Source organism: Lissotriton vulgaris, chromosome 6 (assembly GCF_964263255.1).
Source record: "Lissotriton vulgaris chromosome 6, aLisVul1.2, whole genome shotgun sequence".
Classification (NCBI taxonomy): domain Eukaryota; kingdom Metazoa; phylum Chordata; class Amphibia; order Caudata; family Salamandridae; genus Lissotriton; species Lissotriton vulgaris.
In genome coordinates this window covers 1,744,415,722-1,744,430,244 of record NC_141694.1, presented here as the reverse complement: position 1 = coordinate 1,744,430,244, position 14,523 = coordinate 1,744,415,722, and the positions used below count along the sequence as shown (strand labels likewise).

The window sequence follows — 14,523 nt, the reverse complement described above, 5'->3', positions numbered from 1 at the left end:
AGTATTTTTGATGCTGTGCTGGATTACATTTTTGCTGGTTTAGATGCTTTGGACACTCTGCCACTGCGGATCAGTGCCAGAGTGTAAGTGCTCCCTGTGTACATTGTTATTGTGATTGGACCTACATGATTGGCATATTTGTATCACCAAGAAGTCCCTAGTAAAGTACACTGAGTGTGCCAGGGCTGGTGATGTCAAATGCTACTAGTGGGCCTGCAGCACTGATTTTGCCACTCACATGAGTAGCCCTAAAATGGTGTCTCAGGCCTGCCACCGCAGTGCCTGTGTGCAGTCTGTGAACTGCCATGTCCTACTGGTCAGTGTCCCCACTGACTAGGCGTAACCCTTCACTTTCTGTGCACATTGGTCACCACTATGGAACGCCCAATGTACCCCCTTGGGCAGGGTGCAGTGTATGCAAAAGGTAGAGCATGTACTTGTGCAGGTGACATGCTCTGGTAGTGAATTACAGCCATATTCGTTTTTCACTGCTGCAAGGCTATCTTACTCTATAGACTATCATGGGGGATGCTGGCTACAGTGGCTACCAGCATATCTTCCCATTAGAGCAAGATAGGACATAAAAGTCTGGTATCTCTGAACTCAGAATTTAATAACACATATTTTAGAAAAGGTGGTTTTTAACTCCTGTGTTTGAGAATAGCACTTTTAGAAAGTTGCTGTTCTCTTGTCTGACCTTTCCGTGCGCCTTGGCCTGTTTGTGAATTGACTGTCTGGTTTGAGAGTGACAGGGGCTGGGGATTCCCCAGGAGGCTGGCTGAGTCAGCCATAGGCTGAATGACTGCATTTGCAACTTGAGTGGTGGGAGGAGATAGCACCTGAGCCTGAATAGGGCTGTACCTGCTTTCCACAATGCTGGCTCCACCTCCAGTTGGGCGGCTGAAGACCCTGCCCCTCACTCTGAAAAAAAAGGAGAAGACAGGAAAACAAAGTGCTCAAGGAACACCCAGAACTGGTTCAGACCGGGCTCAGAGCCCTCCCGCACAAAGGGAACAAAGACTTTTAGGGGTATAAGTACAGGACCCCTGACTACAGAAAATTAGATCATCCTGGAATCAAGAAGGAACCTCTGCCAAGGAGAAAGCTGAAACTGAGGAAGGAAGACTGTCCTGCTGTGTGATGCTGGATTGCCCTGCTGTTGCTTTGCTGCCAAGGAGAGGGGAAGGACTTTGCTTTGTGTTGTGCCCCCTTGCTTGAAGGAATCTCCAAGGGCCTGAGAAGAGCTGGCTCCCTGTTTTTGAAGTCCCAGGAACAAAAGGACTTCAACCCCTGCTTCCCTGAGCTCTGCTGAGAGAACTCTGTCCTTCCTGGAGTGCTTGGCCCATGTGCGGTGCCTCTGGAAGTTGTACCTGTGTTGGGGAGCTGGAAATCAAGCTTTTAAAAACTTTGCTACAGAACATTTATCGCAATCCCGGCCAAGCGAGAAAATTCCTGCTGCTACGAAGACCGAGATCGTCGCAGCGCCTGTCGCCGCTGCCTGAAGACGTTGCGCCCTTCGTTAGCTGGAACATCGTCGCAGAGCCTGTCATCGCTGGGTGAAATCATCGCATCACGTCGCTGCGAGAATCGTCGCAGAGCCATCCCATCGAGGAGCTGCGAGAGAAAGATCGCCGCTGGACCACGCATCGTTGCCCCGGAAATCGTTGCAACACCCGAGAATCATCGCATCGTGCCTTTGTGAGAGAGAAAACTTCCTACAGAACATACGTACCGGAATCCATACAAGTGGCCTTTCTCCCCATACAGACCGGATTCATCGCAAGACGCCCACTGCTGCAGCAGGCTGTCGCTAACGCCTCCCCAGGGTCTCAGGAGCAACGCATTGCTTGCTTTTTACCGCTACAGCTTCTGTGCTTGGAACTTTTTATTGCTAACAAAGGTACTGTGGCTAAAACGTGACGCAACTGTGGATAATTTTTTCGCTAACCATAAGAACCTTAAGAACTCTTTTGCAACCATATTCTTGAACTGTGTCTGTGGGATTTTTGTCGTTTTGGTCTTGTGTAGTTTAGATTAAATACTTTTATGTTTCTAAACTGTTGTGGAGTCAGTTTGTGGTGTTTTCACTGTGTGACTGTGAGCGTAGGTACAAATACTTTACACATTTCTTTTGGATAAGCCTGACTGCTTGTGCCAAGCTACCAAGGGGGTGAGCAGAGGTTATATACAGAGGGCCTCATTTATGAGAAATGACGCATCGCTGCGTGAAAGCAGCGATGCGTCACTTCCCAGTGCGCACTCCTTGCGACATTCCTGATGCGTCATATTTAATGTATGACGCATCATGTCGCAAGGAGTTACAGATACGTCAGTATTTCTGACGTATCTGTAAGCGCAAAAGTGACGCATTGCTGGAGTGTGTCACAAAAGTGACACAACTCCAGCAATGCCCCATGTGAAAGGGCCTGCGTCAGTCTTACGCCTGCTGTGAGGCAGGCGCAAGAGTTTGACGCAACGGCGTCATAGATTTCACTGCGTCACTTCTACAACCCTTCCTTGCGTCAATACACCCCCCTTGCATACATTATACCTGGCGCACGGTTTTACAAAGTGATGCATCTACCTAGATGCGTCACTTTGTAAATATGGTGCAACAAGGCACATTTTTGACGCCACTGGTGCGTCACAAAAAGTGACGCACCGTCGGCGTAAAAGTGACGCACAGCCTCATAAATGAGGCCCAGAGTGTTTCCTCCTTACCCTGACTAGAAGCAAGGGTCCCTGTTTGGACAGTGGTACCTACCTCTGTCAACTAGAGACCCCCAGTTCTAACAAGTCACAATCAGCATTCCACATTCCTTGACAAGGTCTGCAAAGAATGATTACCGCTGAGCCTTTGTCGAGCAGCAGTTTCAATTCCTCCGAGATCGCTAACAGTATGGTCAAGGGTCTCTGCTGAGTCCAGAAACCAGTCTGAGTTGGGTTGAGGAGCGGATTGTCCTCCACAAACTGAGTTTTGGTTAACATGTCTTTCAAGTATCTTCCCCATGCCTGGGAGCAGGGAGACAAGTCTATAGTTAACTGGGCACAAAGGGTTAAGATTAGGCTTCTGTAACAGAGGCTTGCCTACAGCATGCTTTCATGCTTGGGGAGCTATCCCAGTTGAAAGAGATAGGTTGAAGAGCACCAACATCGTGTGAAGGATTTCTTGGGCTTCTTGTACAAGAACAGGAATATGAGGTGGGGCAGGATCCAGTGAAGAGCAAGATTTAACTTTGTCAACTATGGCAGGGAGCAACTCTATAGTGTTGGGGGGATTTTAAGAGTTTAAGAGTTTAAGAGACTGAACTGTGGAGCTGTAGTGCTGGGTGGGGGTGACAGAGAACCTCTTGTCTGTTGCAGGTTGCTACAGTTAGCAGTCACTTTGTCTTTCAACTAAGCTGCAATATTTCATCTATGAGCTGCAATATTTCAATATCAAGCACAGGATTTTAATGCAAAACAACAGGATACAAGTGTAGCCTTAACAGCACAAACAAAGGTATGTAAAGCGTCAGACCATATGTTAGGTGCGCAGAAGTGGCTTAAGTGGCTAAAGTTTACAAATATGGCTCTGTGCAGTGGTAAACTTTGCGAGGCTTAGTTTGTCAACTTTCTGTTGCTGATTGCTTAATACAGATGTTCAACTGGTTCTAAAAACAGGCAACTTTTCCCATACTTTAATAGTGGTGGTTAAAAATTACAAAATAATGCTGCTGTAGATGAGTGCAAATATTGGAAAGCAATTGCATTAAAATATGCCAAAGTGTCCTACATTAGTGCAATATGCACCAGTCAGGCATCTTTTAATGTATTGCAACTGACCAATTATGACTTCTCCCATCAATACAGTGCTGTTCTTCACCTGTCTCCCTTCTTGATTGCAGAGCTGTCATGCCATACTAACAAGTTAATGAAATACACTTTATACCAATATTCTATATTCTCTCATCATCTGCATGCTTAACTTCCAACGGTGTGATGGATTCCACTTAAACATGTTTTATGCTTTTTATAGGATGCCTTGGGAATTCTTCAATCAAGAGTTTTCATGTCTATATATTTCCAATTGCACGCCAGACTTTTTGGACTTTGGAATTATGAGGACTGCTTGGCACAGGAATATGTTCTACGGTCATTGGTGTAAACAAACAACTCCAACAGACAAGGGTAATTCTACATGGGCCTCTCTGTACCAGTCTTATACCCATTGAAAGAAATTCCACACCAGCTACAACTTGACTAAGTTTTTTTGGAAGGGGGTTTACCTTAGAATACGGAGACCTCGTCAAATCAAATATATTATTTTTCGTGGTATTTTTCGTTGGAGGAAAGATGAAGGGTTGTTGACCAAAGGTATTTTGAGGTTTAATATATGGTTATGTATAGTCAGCAAGAGAGGTAAAGGACCTTGAGTGAGCATGCAATTCTGCATTAATTCATATTTTTGGAATAGATACAAAAGCACTTTAGGATTTGTCCAAGAAGGATTGTGTTCCAGTTTAACACATTAAGGAATTAGAGATCAATCCTGCCATTGCCAGAGTGGTTCAAAACTAAAACAACCCTTTAGTCTTTTTCATGCCAGTGCACCTAATATTCAGTCATAGTGGGCATGCCCCACTCTCTTCAAGGGTATCAGTACCAGTCCCAAGCAGCAGAGAACACAGTGCTACAGTCCTGCCTATTTGTTTTTCAACATAATGCATTCTTTCATTTGTAACTGTGGTTCACTTCAGTTCATTTAATTAAATGAACAGATCTGAAGACAATGATTTGAAAATGCAAATCCTAGAGCTAGAGCATTTCATCCCTCATGAAAGTATTATCTGGTAAACATATTCAAGAATGTTTAATGCGGATCTCCCTTCAAAACATGTTGTACAATTGAGAAAAAACAGTGCATATACAGCCAGTTTTCCAAATATTGTGGCTTAACGGCTTTGGCCTTTACACTCAATTCTCAGTTGAAACTAGTGGATTATTCTCATAGTTAGGGGTTGATCAGGTGTTGGACTTGACCCTTTCTGCAGTGCCATCCCCCAAATTTTAATCTTCGCCCTCCTGTTTTCTGAACCTCTTTCTGTTGGCTTTTAAGACTCTGTGCACTTTACCACTGCTACCCAGTGCTAAAGCATTTGTGCTCGCTCCCTTTAACATGGTGAAAATGGCTTATATCCAATTGGCAGATTTATTCACTTTTAGGTCCCTAGTAAAGTGGTACTACATGTGCCCAGGGCTGATAAGTTAAATGCTCTTAGTTGGCCTGCAGCACCATTTGTGCCACCAGTTAAGTACCCCCTTTAAACCTCTCTTTGGCTTGCCATTGCAGCTTATGTGTGCAGTTTTATGCTTCCCTTTCGATCATCAAAGTAATGCCCTCTACAGGCCATTGAGCAGGGTACTGTACATTTAAAAATGTAGAAATGTACGTTTAAGTTGTACATATCCTGGTAGTGAAAAACTCTTAGATTTGTTTTTCACTGCTGTAAGGCCTACTACCCCCCCCCCCCCCCACCCCCCACAGGATAGCATTAGCTTACCTTAATGCATTCTTTAAGTGATAACATTTGATTGGGAGCCGGTAGTAAAGCCATGGTTGCTGTCTGAATTTCAGAGCTAATTGTTCCTCACGAAGAGTACCCTTATTATGCCTACCATACTGCAGCACTAATTCTGTGATTGGAATAATAGAAGTTTGGAGTGGCCCGATGAGGGAAACAGCATTAGAGAGGGTACTGCGGGGAGGGAGGCCTGGAACAATATGATAAGCCATTGTAATTATGTTTAGTTCTTGCACTAAACTATGATTAGTATGTGGTATATATAATCAGTAGGTTAACCTTGCCTCTTACCTGTGGGAAAAACTGTAAATACTTCAGTTGTGTTAACCATCAATATTCAACAGGCTAATGTTCATGATTGGGATTGGGATCTATGTCTCAACATTGTTCTAACATAACCACAGATATTTAAACATCCGTAGGTATATTAGTGTCTTAGCTTATTTAGAGCTGTGACATGCAATTTGCATCAAGTCTTTAAACCTGGTTTACCTTGAATAATCTTTAGCCTGAATGTTCATTAAACTCTGGCCATAAAGCATTGTCACATTATCAAGCTTTTATACTCATTGCACCTTCCAGCCTTGTTAAAATTCACAACTTCTTTATTTATACTTAACGCTGTAAATCCTCAGAAGTGTAATGAGTTCTTTACACTATTAGTCTCTGATGTGAGCACTGCTAAGTCTTAGTACTCTCTAATACATAAGGCGTTCTCGAGTGCATATTAGTGTTGGTTAGTAGACTTTTTTCTATAGCACACAAGGCGCACCTCAAGTGCTAATAGTTCTGCAGTGGTTCACAATTCAATCCTCCGCATTCAAATGTCTTTGTTTACTGGTGAGTTCTATGGGGTGTGATTAAATTCTCCCAATAATATGCATCAGAGTTCTGGTCTTACTCAACGCATCGCACTAAGGAATTGCCAAAATGCCTCTAAAACTGGCTTAACACGTACAGCAAGTTCCTTACTGTAATTCCAGAAGGTTTCGTTCACCACAAGGACCATGAGTGGGGACCGCTCCGAACTCTATGTTTCGGTGGCTGTTTGCAATCATGAGCAGTTGGAATACGGTGGGTCCGGTATTTATAATAGCGCCACACCCACGATGGCACCCGATACCATGGATCTTACAAGACCTAATGCCTTTGGAAGCATATGGCAGAAATCCTAAAACGATAACTGCATGTTGGTCTTTGAGGCATTTTGACATTGTTTACACAAATGCGTTCAAGATTGGTTTACAATACCTGGGACACCTGTTATGCGCAAGATGGGCTTTGATACTTGGTACAGTAAGTCCATGAATAAGAACAACACAGCGCACTGCACAACACATATGAACAGTTCCATAAACAACACACCAATCCTGTAGACCATGACCGTGAGCAGGCAATGACCATGACACTGAAGAATTGTAATTTGAAAACTTCTTTAATGGTAAATTTAGATTTTGAGTAAAAATTCTGAAAATTTCACTTTGGTCCATCTCTGGCAGGATGAAGGGGGGAGCTGTCACCTAACATACTCGCACCTCAAAGGGACTACTCGAGCACACTCACATAAGAATGTTACCATATTTGTGACATCAGACAATCTTGGGCCAGGGCAATGAGGAAGGAAATTTCATGCACATCTGTAGGGAGAAAACTCTAGAAGCTTCTCCCACTTTCCAGGTGGACACCAAGAATAAATAGGGGACCCTCAGTACCAACACTTCAGATCACTTCTGGACCTGCAGAAGAAGGACTGCCCATCTGTGTGAAGTCTGCCCTGCTGACCAGGCACTGCTCTGTGGCAATGGGACTCTTCTGCTTTTGTGGGCTGCCATGCTGAGACCTGTCTTCCGGTTTGGAACCAGAACCTCTAGCAAGTCTCCAAGGATAAGTCAGCTGACCTCCTGTTCTGAGGTACAGGGACTCAACATGCTCCTCATTGCAGTACCGCACATTGCAGAATCTGTTTGGTGGCTTCTGGAAGCACTAACTCAATGTGACGCATCACAGAGCACCTCAAATCAGGACTGGGCATTGCAGCTTTTGTTTGCCAGCTTTGCAAGCACTGACCCAGGGGAGTGCATCTCGACTGCAACAACCAGCCCCACTCAATGTTTCTTGTTTTCATCCTGACTCAAGTCCTCACAGCCCAGCAGCTTCTTCAACCTCAATGCCAGACTTTACATCTCAAGCTCCCTTCAATGGACTCATCAACCTAACTGAGCACGGCCCATCTCGCAGCCGGATCTCACATTGCAGCTCCCATCGACTCCTTGATGTCTGCTCTGTGCAGGTCAACTCAAGGACTTCGCATCTCAATACATCTGAACACAAGTTGCTTTGAACAGCAGACTGAACTCAGTCCTGACTCCAGCCTGCAATTCATTGCAGTCGGCCTGGTTTACAGCGACCGGATAACCTCAATATATACTTCTTGCTTTTAAGGGCTATTTTTCTTAAAATCCTTTGAAATTGCCTACATCTAGTTATTTTAAAAACATTATGTTATTATCATTGTGAGAAACAGACAAAAGAAAAACAAAATCATTCACTTTGTCATACAATAGGACAGTTCAAAATAGATTATTAATACTGAGGTATAATTCATATTTTTTCTTATAACGTAAAAGTACATCCTAGGTGGAAAAACATTATTATCAAATCAAATCAAAAAATTACGAGGAGTCTAAAATTTAAATATTTAAATAAATGTTCCCCAGATTTTCTCCTGTCTCCGCCTTGAACGTGAACCCCTTACTCTGGCTGGTGCTAATTCCATCGAGAAAATTTCCCTAACTAGCGCCCACCACTCAATAGTATGCGGTGATTTCGGAGAAATCCAAGCCCTGGCAATAGTCAATCTAGCACATGCTATTAAAATAGTAATTAAATCATTATGTGGGCTATTTAATTCCTGTACATCTAGTTCTACTGAGTGGCATTGATCTCATTCTTGCTTCAAAGGGCTACTTTTCTTAAAATCCTTTGATATTGCCTACATCTAGTTTTACTCAGTGGCATTGATCTCATTCTTGCTTCTAAGGGCTACTTTTCTTAAAATCCTTTGAAATTGCCTACATCTAGTTTTACTCAGTGGCATTGATCTCATTCTTGTTTCTAAGGGCTACTTTTCTTAAAATCCTTTGAAATTGCCTGCATCTAGTTCTACTGAGTGGCCATTAATTTCACAGGCGAAGACCTCACACAATAGTGGTATTCTATGGGGTAAAGATACTGCTGTGTTCCTTCTTGCCATATTGCTTCACTTTGTAAAGCACATTATCAACGTAACATACATAATTCTCCCCAATATTTAAAACAACATTGCTTGGCCTTTTAAACAGACTTAGCATTGATGCCTCATGTGCTACATATTTTAATTGTCCTGAACTTTGTCCTTTACAAATTGATGAAAATGCATCAACTGGTTAGCAAGTTCCCTATGAGGAGAAAGTGTAGAAACTACCTAAGAACTGTCTCTTTACATTTTGGAGCAAATGAGGAAACTGGCACTTTTTCCACATGCATCCAGTGCCTAATGTGGCATTCCTAAAACAGTGCCTTTACCCCGCCCCCCTAAATAAAATCTTGGAACGTTACATTTTAAAACCCTCTTCCACCAGGGTTGCCCCTTGGTGGCATGCTTCATCATTAGGTCCTTCCCAATCCGCTGTGGATCGTGCTGTGCTGTGACCTACGATTATGTGGGAGCAATTAATGGGATTATATAAAATGATAAAGAAGATGTTATAGGAGGGGAGTGGAGGAAAGTCCTCAACTAAACTAAAAATACCTGACTAGCAGGTCTATCTACTTTATTCCTGTCTCTAGTCGATATGGTTAAAAATAAGGGGTTGGTTTTAAATAAGTAGGTTATATTGTGCCTACGTTTTTCAGGCTCAACATTTTTCGAGCCTTGCCCCTATTGGCTGTTCACGAAGACCATAGGAACATAGGAAACTAGTTCCTTTGTCACCACTTCTATACCTTAATAGGAATGTGTTAAATTTCATGGCGATTAACAAAACATACATTCATTTATCACCAAATGGTGTTCATTCACTGCTTGTCTGTGAAAACATAAAAGGAGAGTTCAAAAATGTCAGCCTAAGGCTGACTATCATTTGATTCATTATGTGATTGTGAAAAACACCTAACGTGCAAAAATGCAATTTCCCAGAAAAAGTAAGTGAAGACTTCACGTGTTGTCTGAACTGAGCAATACTCACAACTAATTATCAAGAGGTCCGGTTGAAAAACACACTATGGAGTGTAGGTTGGTAATTTAGGTAAATCACATATATATTACATTACAAAAGAGGACATTAACAAACAGAAAACACATACATATATGACGCTGTAATATTACGTCATGGTCTCTCCGGAGGGAGGGTGGCCTGTAGTCACACCCTAAGGAGGGAAAAAAGGAAGAGTGACTAACTGTGTGATTCAGCGGGCACCCGCAAAGCTGGTAAGAAAGCGGCAGAGAGGTGCTCGAATGGTGAAGACTGTCAAGCAGAATGACAATCATTCTCCCTTTCCGATACAGAAACCACTTACTTTGTCAAGCCATCGGCCGGTGTACCTGTGCTGCTCTCCAGAGGACTGCATTTCTGCCTGTGTCTTATGTGTTGGGACATAGCGTGACGCTCCTGCTTACGTTCCACACACGCATCTAGACCTTAATTGGTCTTTCCAAAATGGCCAACAAAAATGGAACAGTTATTAGCTTCCATTAGTGCGAAAAAAGGATTGTATTCAAGATCCATAGTTACACCAATGTGTCTTTTGATAAGCATTGCTGGGATACACATGCCTACATGCGCTGGGTCTATTGGGGTAATTGTTATCTATACTACTATTATAAAGAGAGAACTTGCACCTTTGAGCCAGGTAAACTCGAAAACTACACCACCAATCTGAACACCCAAGACATCTTAGAAAACCTCAGGGCAAGCAGAAGGACATAGGCTACATAAATATAAAAAATAAAACGTGTTTAAAATATTTAGAAATAAAAATAAAGTAGTCCCTTGCAAGTAGCGCTGGCCGTGACGTATGCGTGAGGGGAGTAGCGTCCTTCACGAGCAACAGGAAGAGGGCAGGGGCGTAACACAGGCCCCCGCAGCCCACGTGTTGGGGGGGGGGCGTGCCCCAAGGGGCCCCCACACTTCTGAATTGAATGGTGCACACTGCGCACGGCACGCCGGGCCCCCGCCTGTTAATAAATTAAATGGTGCGCAAGGCATGCATTGCACGCCTGGGCGGGGGCCCCTGCCGAGCCTCAGTGGTGCCCACTCTTCATTAATGTATGGTGTGCAACAACAACTGCTTAGCGCGGGCCCCAGCCGGGCCTCTGACTTAATTAAATTGTGCGCGGGTTCGCCCCACCCCCCGCCCCTGCCTGGCTAGCCTTCTGCTGCCTGCCCGGACCGCCTCGCGCCTACCTCACCGAGAAGGCTTTTAATGCACAAATTCGTAGCTGTGCAAGATTATCTCGCACACTTTTTTGTGGTTTCTTTTAAAACAAATGTAACTGTGCACGGTTTATTTATTTTTTGGGAGTTTTATATAGTTCGAACCCGTATCGGAGCGCTTTACATGAGCACAAGTTGCATTACAGACGAACACATTCATTTTTGTTAGGCATCGGGAGATTAGTTCATTTGCCCAGAATGACAGGATGTTGAGCATCACTGCTGCCAAGACTCGAACCTGTTCCCCAGCTTCGAGGTCGACCGCTACACACACAGAGTTGGCACACTTCTTTCATATATACATTTGACTCATATATAATGATTACTTGGAAAATGTTGCTTAGTGCTTCATATAACAGTGTCCTTCTCTAAGCGCTGTAAAATTACACGATGTTCTATTACCCAATGTAATGTTTGTCCGTTTACATTTAAAGCAATGCCAGCTTCCTGCACAGCGACACACATGTGCAGATGTGTCTTGCGCCTACTTGTACAGTGTATAAGCGTTTGTCACACAAGGACGCTTACAAAAGCTTCTTGCACAGATACGGTTATAATCTTCAGACTTCTCTCACATACATGTGCAACCAAGCACGCTTCTCCGAGAAGCACATAAACATGTGTGAAAACTCAAACAGATTTGTACATTTAGTTAAAGCTTCTTGCACATACATGTATGTATAGGCGTGGAAGCTTTGTCCATATACATACCCAGCTGTGCATTCTTAAGTATAATACATTTATAGTAGTCCTACAAACTTCCCTCGCACAGTGGCACAACTGTGTATTTTCCCCTTCTACACGTGTACGGTCAAGCAAGAATTTGCTTGCACACATGTACATTCATAATTTTGAGTCCATAGATCTGTACAGTCGTGCAAGTGTCTCTAAGTCATGAACGCGATCGTTCATAAATGATACAGATAAGCATGTCAGCTTGTCTCATGTGCAAATCTATAGCATTACTATATTTCCACATATGCAGTATGTTGTCAGCACACCTGCCGAAAGTCCAAAGCTCTTAACAGATTAGACACACAAAGCACAGACAGCAAGGCAAAGAATATTTCGAGCTGTTTTCAAAGATTTGGATAACACCGATTATAAAAAATACCACAAAAAAAGACTGTGTGCCTGACTCGGCCTTTCAGTTGGGACATCGCCAACTTTTCTGGCAGTCGTCTTCACCTTAGCAGTTTTTAGCACAAAAAAGTATTTTAAGGATTTTTCACTTGTAAATATATCCATATGATTCACTGCACCCTCTAAAGCGCTCTTTATTCATGCTTTATTTGTTCGCTGTTGTTTCCAGAAACAAGGCCACAGCAGTATGGAAGGGAACATGGTACTCGCCCCACATAAGTCAAACATGTCTTATGCCGCCACCCAGACATGACAACAGCACACCCCCACCCCGGGCACAACAGAGCACCCCCACCCCGGGCAGGCAGTAAGCGCTTGCGAAGGCCTCATTTGAGGTTGTACATTGCGGTTGAGTGACATGGGTTGTCCGCCAGGTGATGGGCCATCGGGAAGACCCGGCCAAGCGGCAGGTGTGCCCTCAATGTGTCTTCATCTAGTGGGGTGTTCTGACTGGGCTGCGTATTATCGGTGCCCTCCGGGTTGTGGTGTAAGAGACCCCGCTTGCTGCCCCACATTCAATGCCTGTTCTAAGCCATCTCTACTGCTGAGGTTGATTTGAGCCAGCGCTACCACATCTGAAAAAATGTTTATGCATTGCTCCCAATTTGCATTACATTGAGTCAGACAAAGAGGGAATAATTGACCCAAGATCACACAGTGCATCATTGGGGTAAAGGACATTAGATCCATGTAGTGCTTGAATTGTTCATTTTATTGTGTTTATGTAATGCCTCTGCTGCCGAATGTCTACTTCAGAGCATTATTCAAGGAAAGCAAGAGTCGAGATTACCTTCCACTTTACCACAGAAGGCTGCATCATAATTCTGATGTTGCCGGATCTAATGCTATTTCCCCTTACATACCGGAGTAAAGCAGACATACTCACTATAGAAGGCAGACGTAGGCGGTAACTGTGCAACCTCTACACTGAGAGCAAGAGCGCTGCAGTAGTGCTTTGGAAAGGGCAGTGTTTCACACAAGGGAGTAGGCAGAATATTAAAACATCCCACACTGTGATCCATACTTCAAATGCCATCGGGTGAGCAGAGAGAAAGCCCAAGACACTTGAAATGTATCTTTCCATCCTTGAAGCCTTTCATGCATTCATCCATCCATCTATCTCTTCATACTTTTATACTTCTATCTATCCATCTCTTCACACTTTCATCCATCCATCCTCCATCTATCTCTTCATGCTTCCATCCATCCTTTTGTTAATGCTTCCACCCATTCATGTCTCCATGCTTCCATCCATCCTTCCTTTACCATTCTGTCTATACACCCTTTCGTATGTAGTTTCATCTATTATTCTAACCTTCCAGTCACACTTCAAGCCATTCATCCATCTATTTTCCCCATCCAGAATCCCTTCTTTTTCACCCATGCATCATTTCATACTCCTTTTATCAATTCACCCTTTTGTCCAAACATCCATTCATCCATCCATCCACACATGAATCCAACCTTTCATCATTACAGTCATTCTTGATTCCACCCACCAATGCACTGTTGTTTTACATTTCATCCACCAATCCTTTCACCCTTGCCATAATCTTTTCATCCTTTCGGTCCTTCCTTCTGGTCACATTTTCCTTCTCCTCTTCATATTTTCTTTGTCTCACTCTTCCTTCCTGCCCTCTCTCTTACATGCTCAATAGCCTATTGTGAGCTCTAGTGTAAGGAAGGAAATGGGCCACCGCTGCAATTTGAATGATAAAATACAGCAATAAACAGGGTTCAGTGACTACCTCAGGCTTCAGCGTCCCAGCGCTACTGCACCTGCTGCACCAATAGAAGCTTCGCCTCCTGTGCAGTCTTTATTTAATCTGTTCACTGTATGGACCCCTTTTGCTTTGACTGGCTTGGTATCCTATCCATTATGGTTTTCCCTATTTTAGTTCTTTTAAAACCATTTGTCTGCTGAGCTGCAGACAGAACAACCTCATAAATAATTATGACAAATTGTGTCAACATCACCCCCACTTAAGCTGTGAGGGGGGGCTGACGAGGGGGTGTAGACAACGCCACTGGTTTCACACAAACTGCACCACAGTTGGCACCCTACATAAGGAAGCTTTAGACCTTTACCGGGTGAGGCTGACCATCTCACACTCAGTCAAACCTGTCACTATCATAGATTGCCTGCCTATCCTTGGACCCTCTGTCTGGTCAGACGTCTAAGACAAGATCCCACAAATAGTTATTCAAGTGCACGCTGTTCTTGATTATAGCCAGGGGCGTAACACTGGCCTCCGCAGGCCCTGCGGTGTGAGGGCTCCCCCGAGCTGCAGGGGGCACCCTCAGCACAGAACTCAGGCCTGAGAGATCCAGATTAAATCCAG

General features: G+C 43.8%; 1 protein-coding gene across 1 annotated transcript in view; it reads left to right on the top strand.

Annotated features, from left to right (window-relative positions):
- LOC147709409 (calpain-13-like) overlaps positions 1 to 14,523 on the top strand; it is a 454,206-nt gene that overhangs the window by 257,238 nt on the left and 182,445 nt on the right. The window contains exon 12 of the mRNA XM_086925978.1: positions 4,019 to 4,170. Coding sequence (XP_086782104.1) covers positions 4,019 to 4,170 — 152 coding nt within the window. The remainder of the gene's footprint in view (positions 1 to 4,018; positions 4,171 to 14,523) is intronic.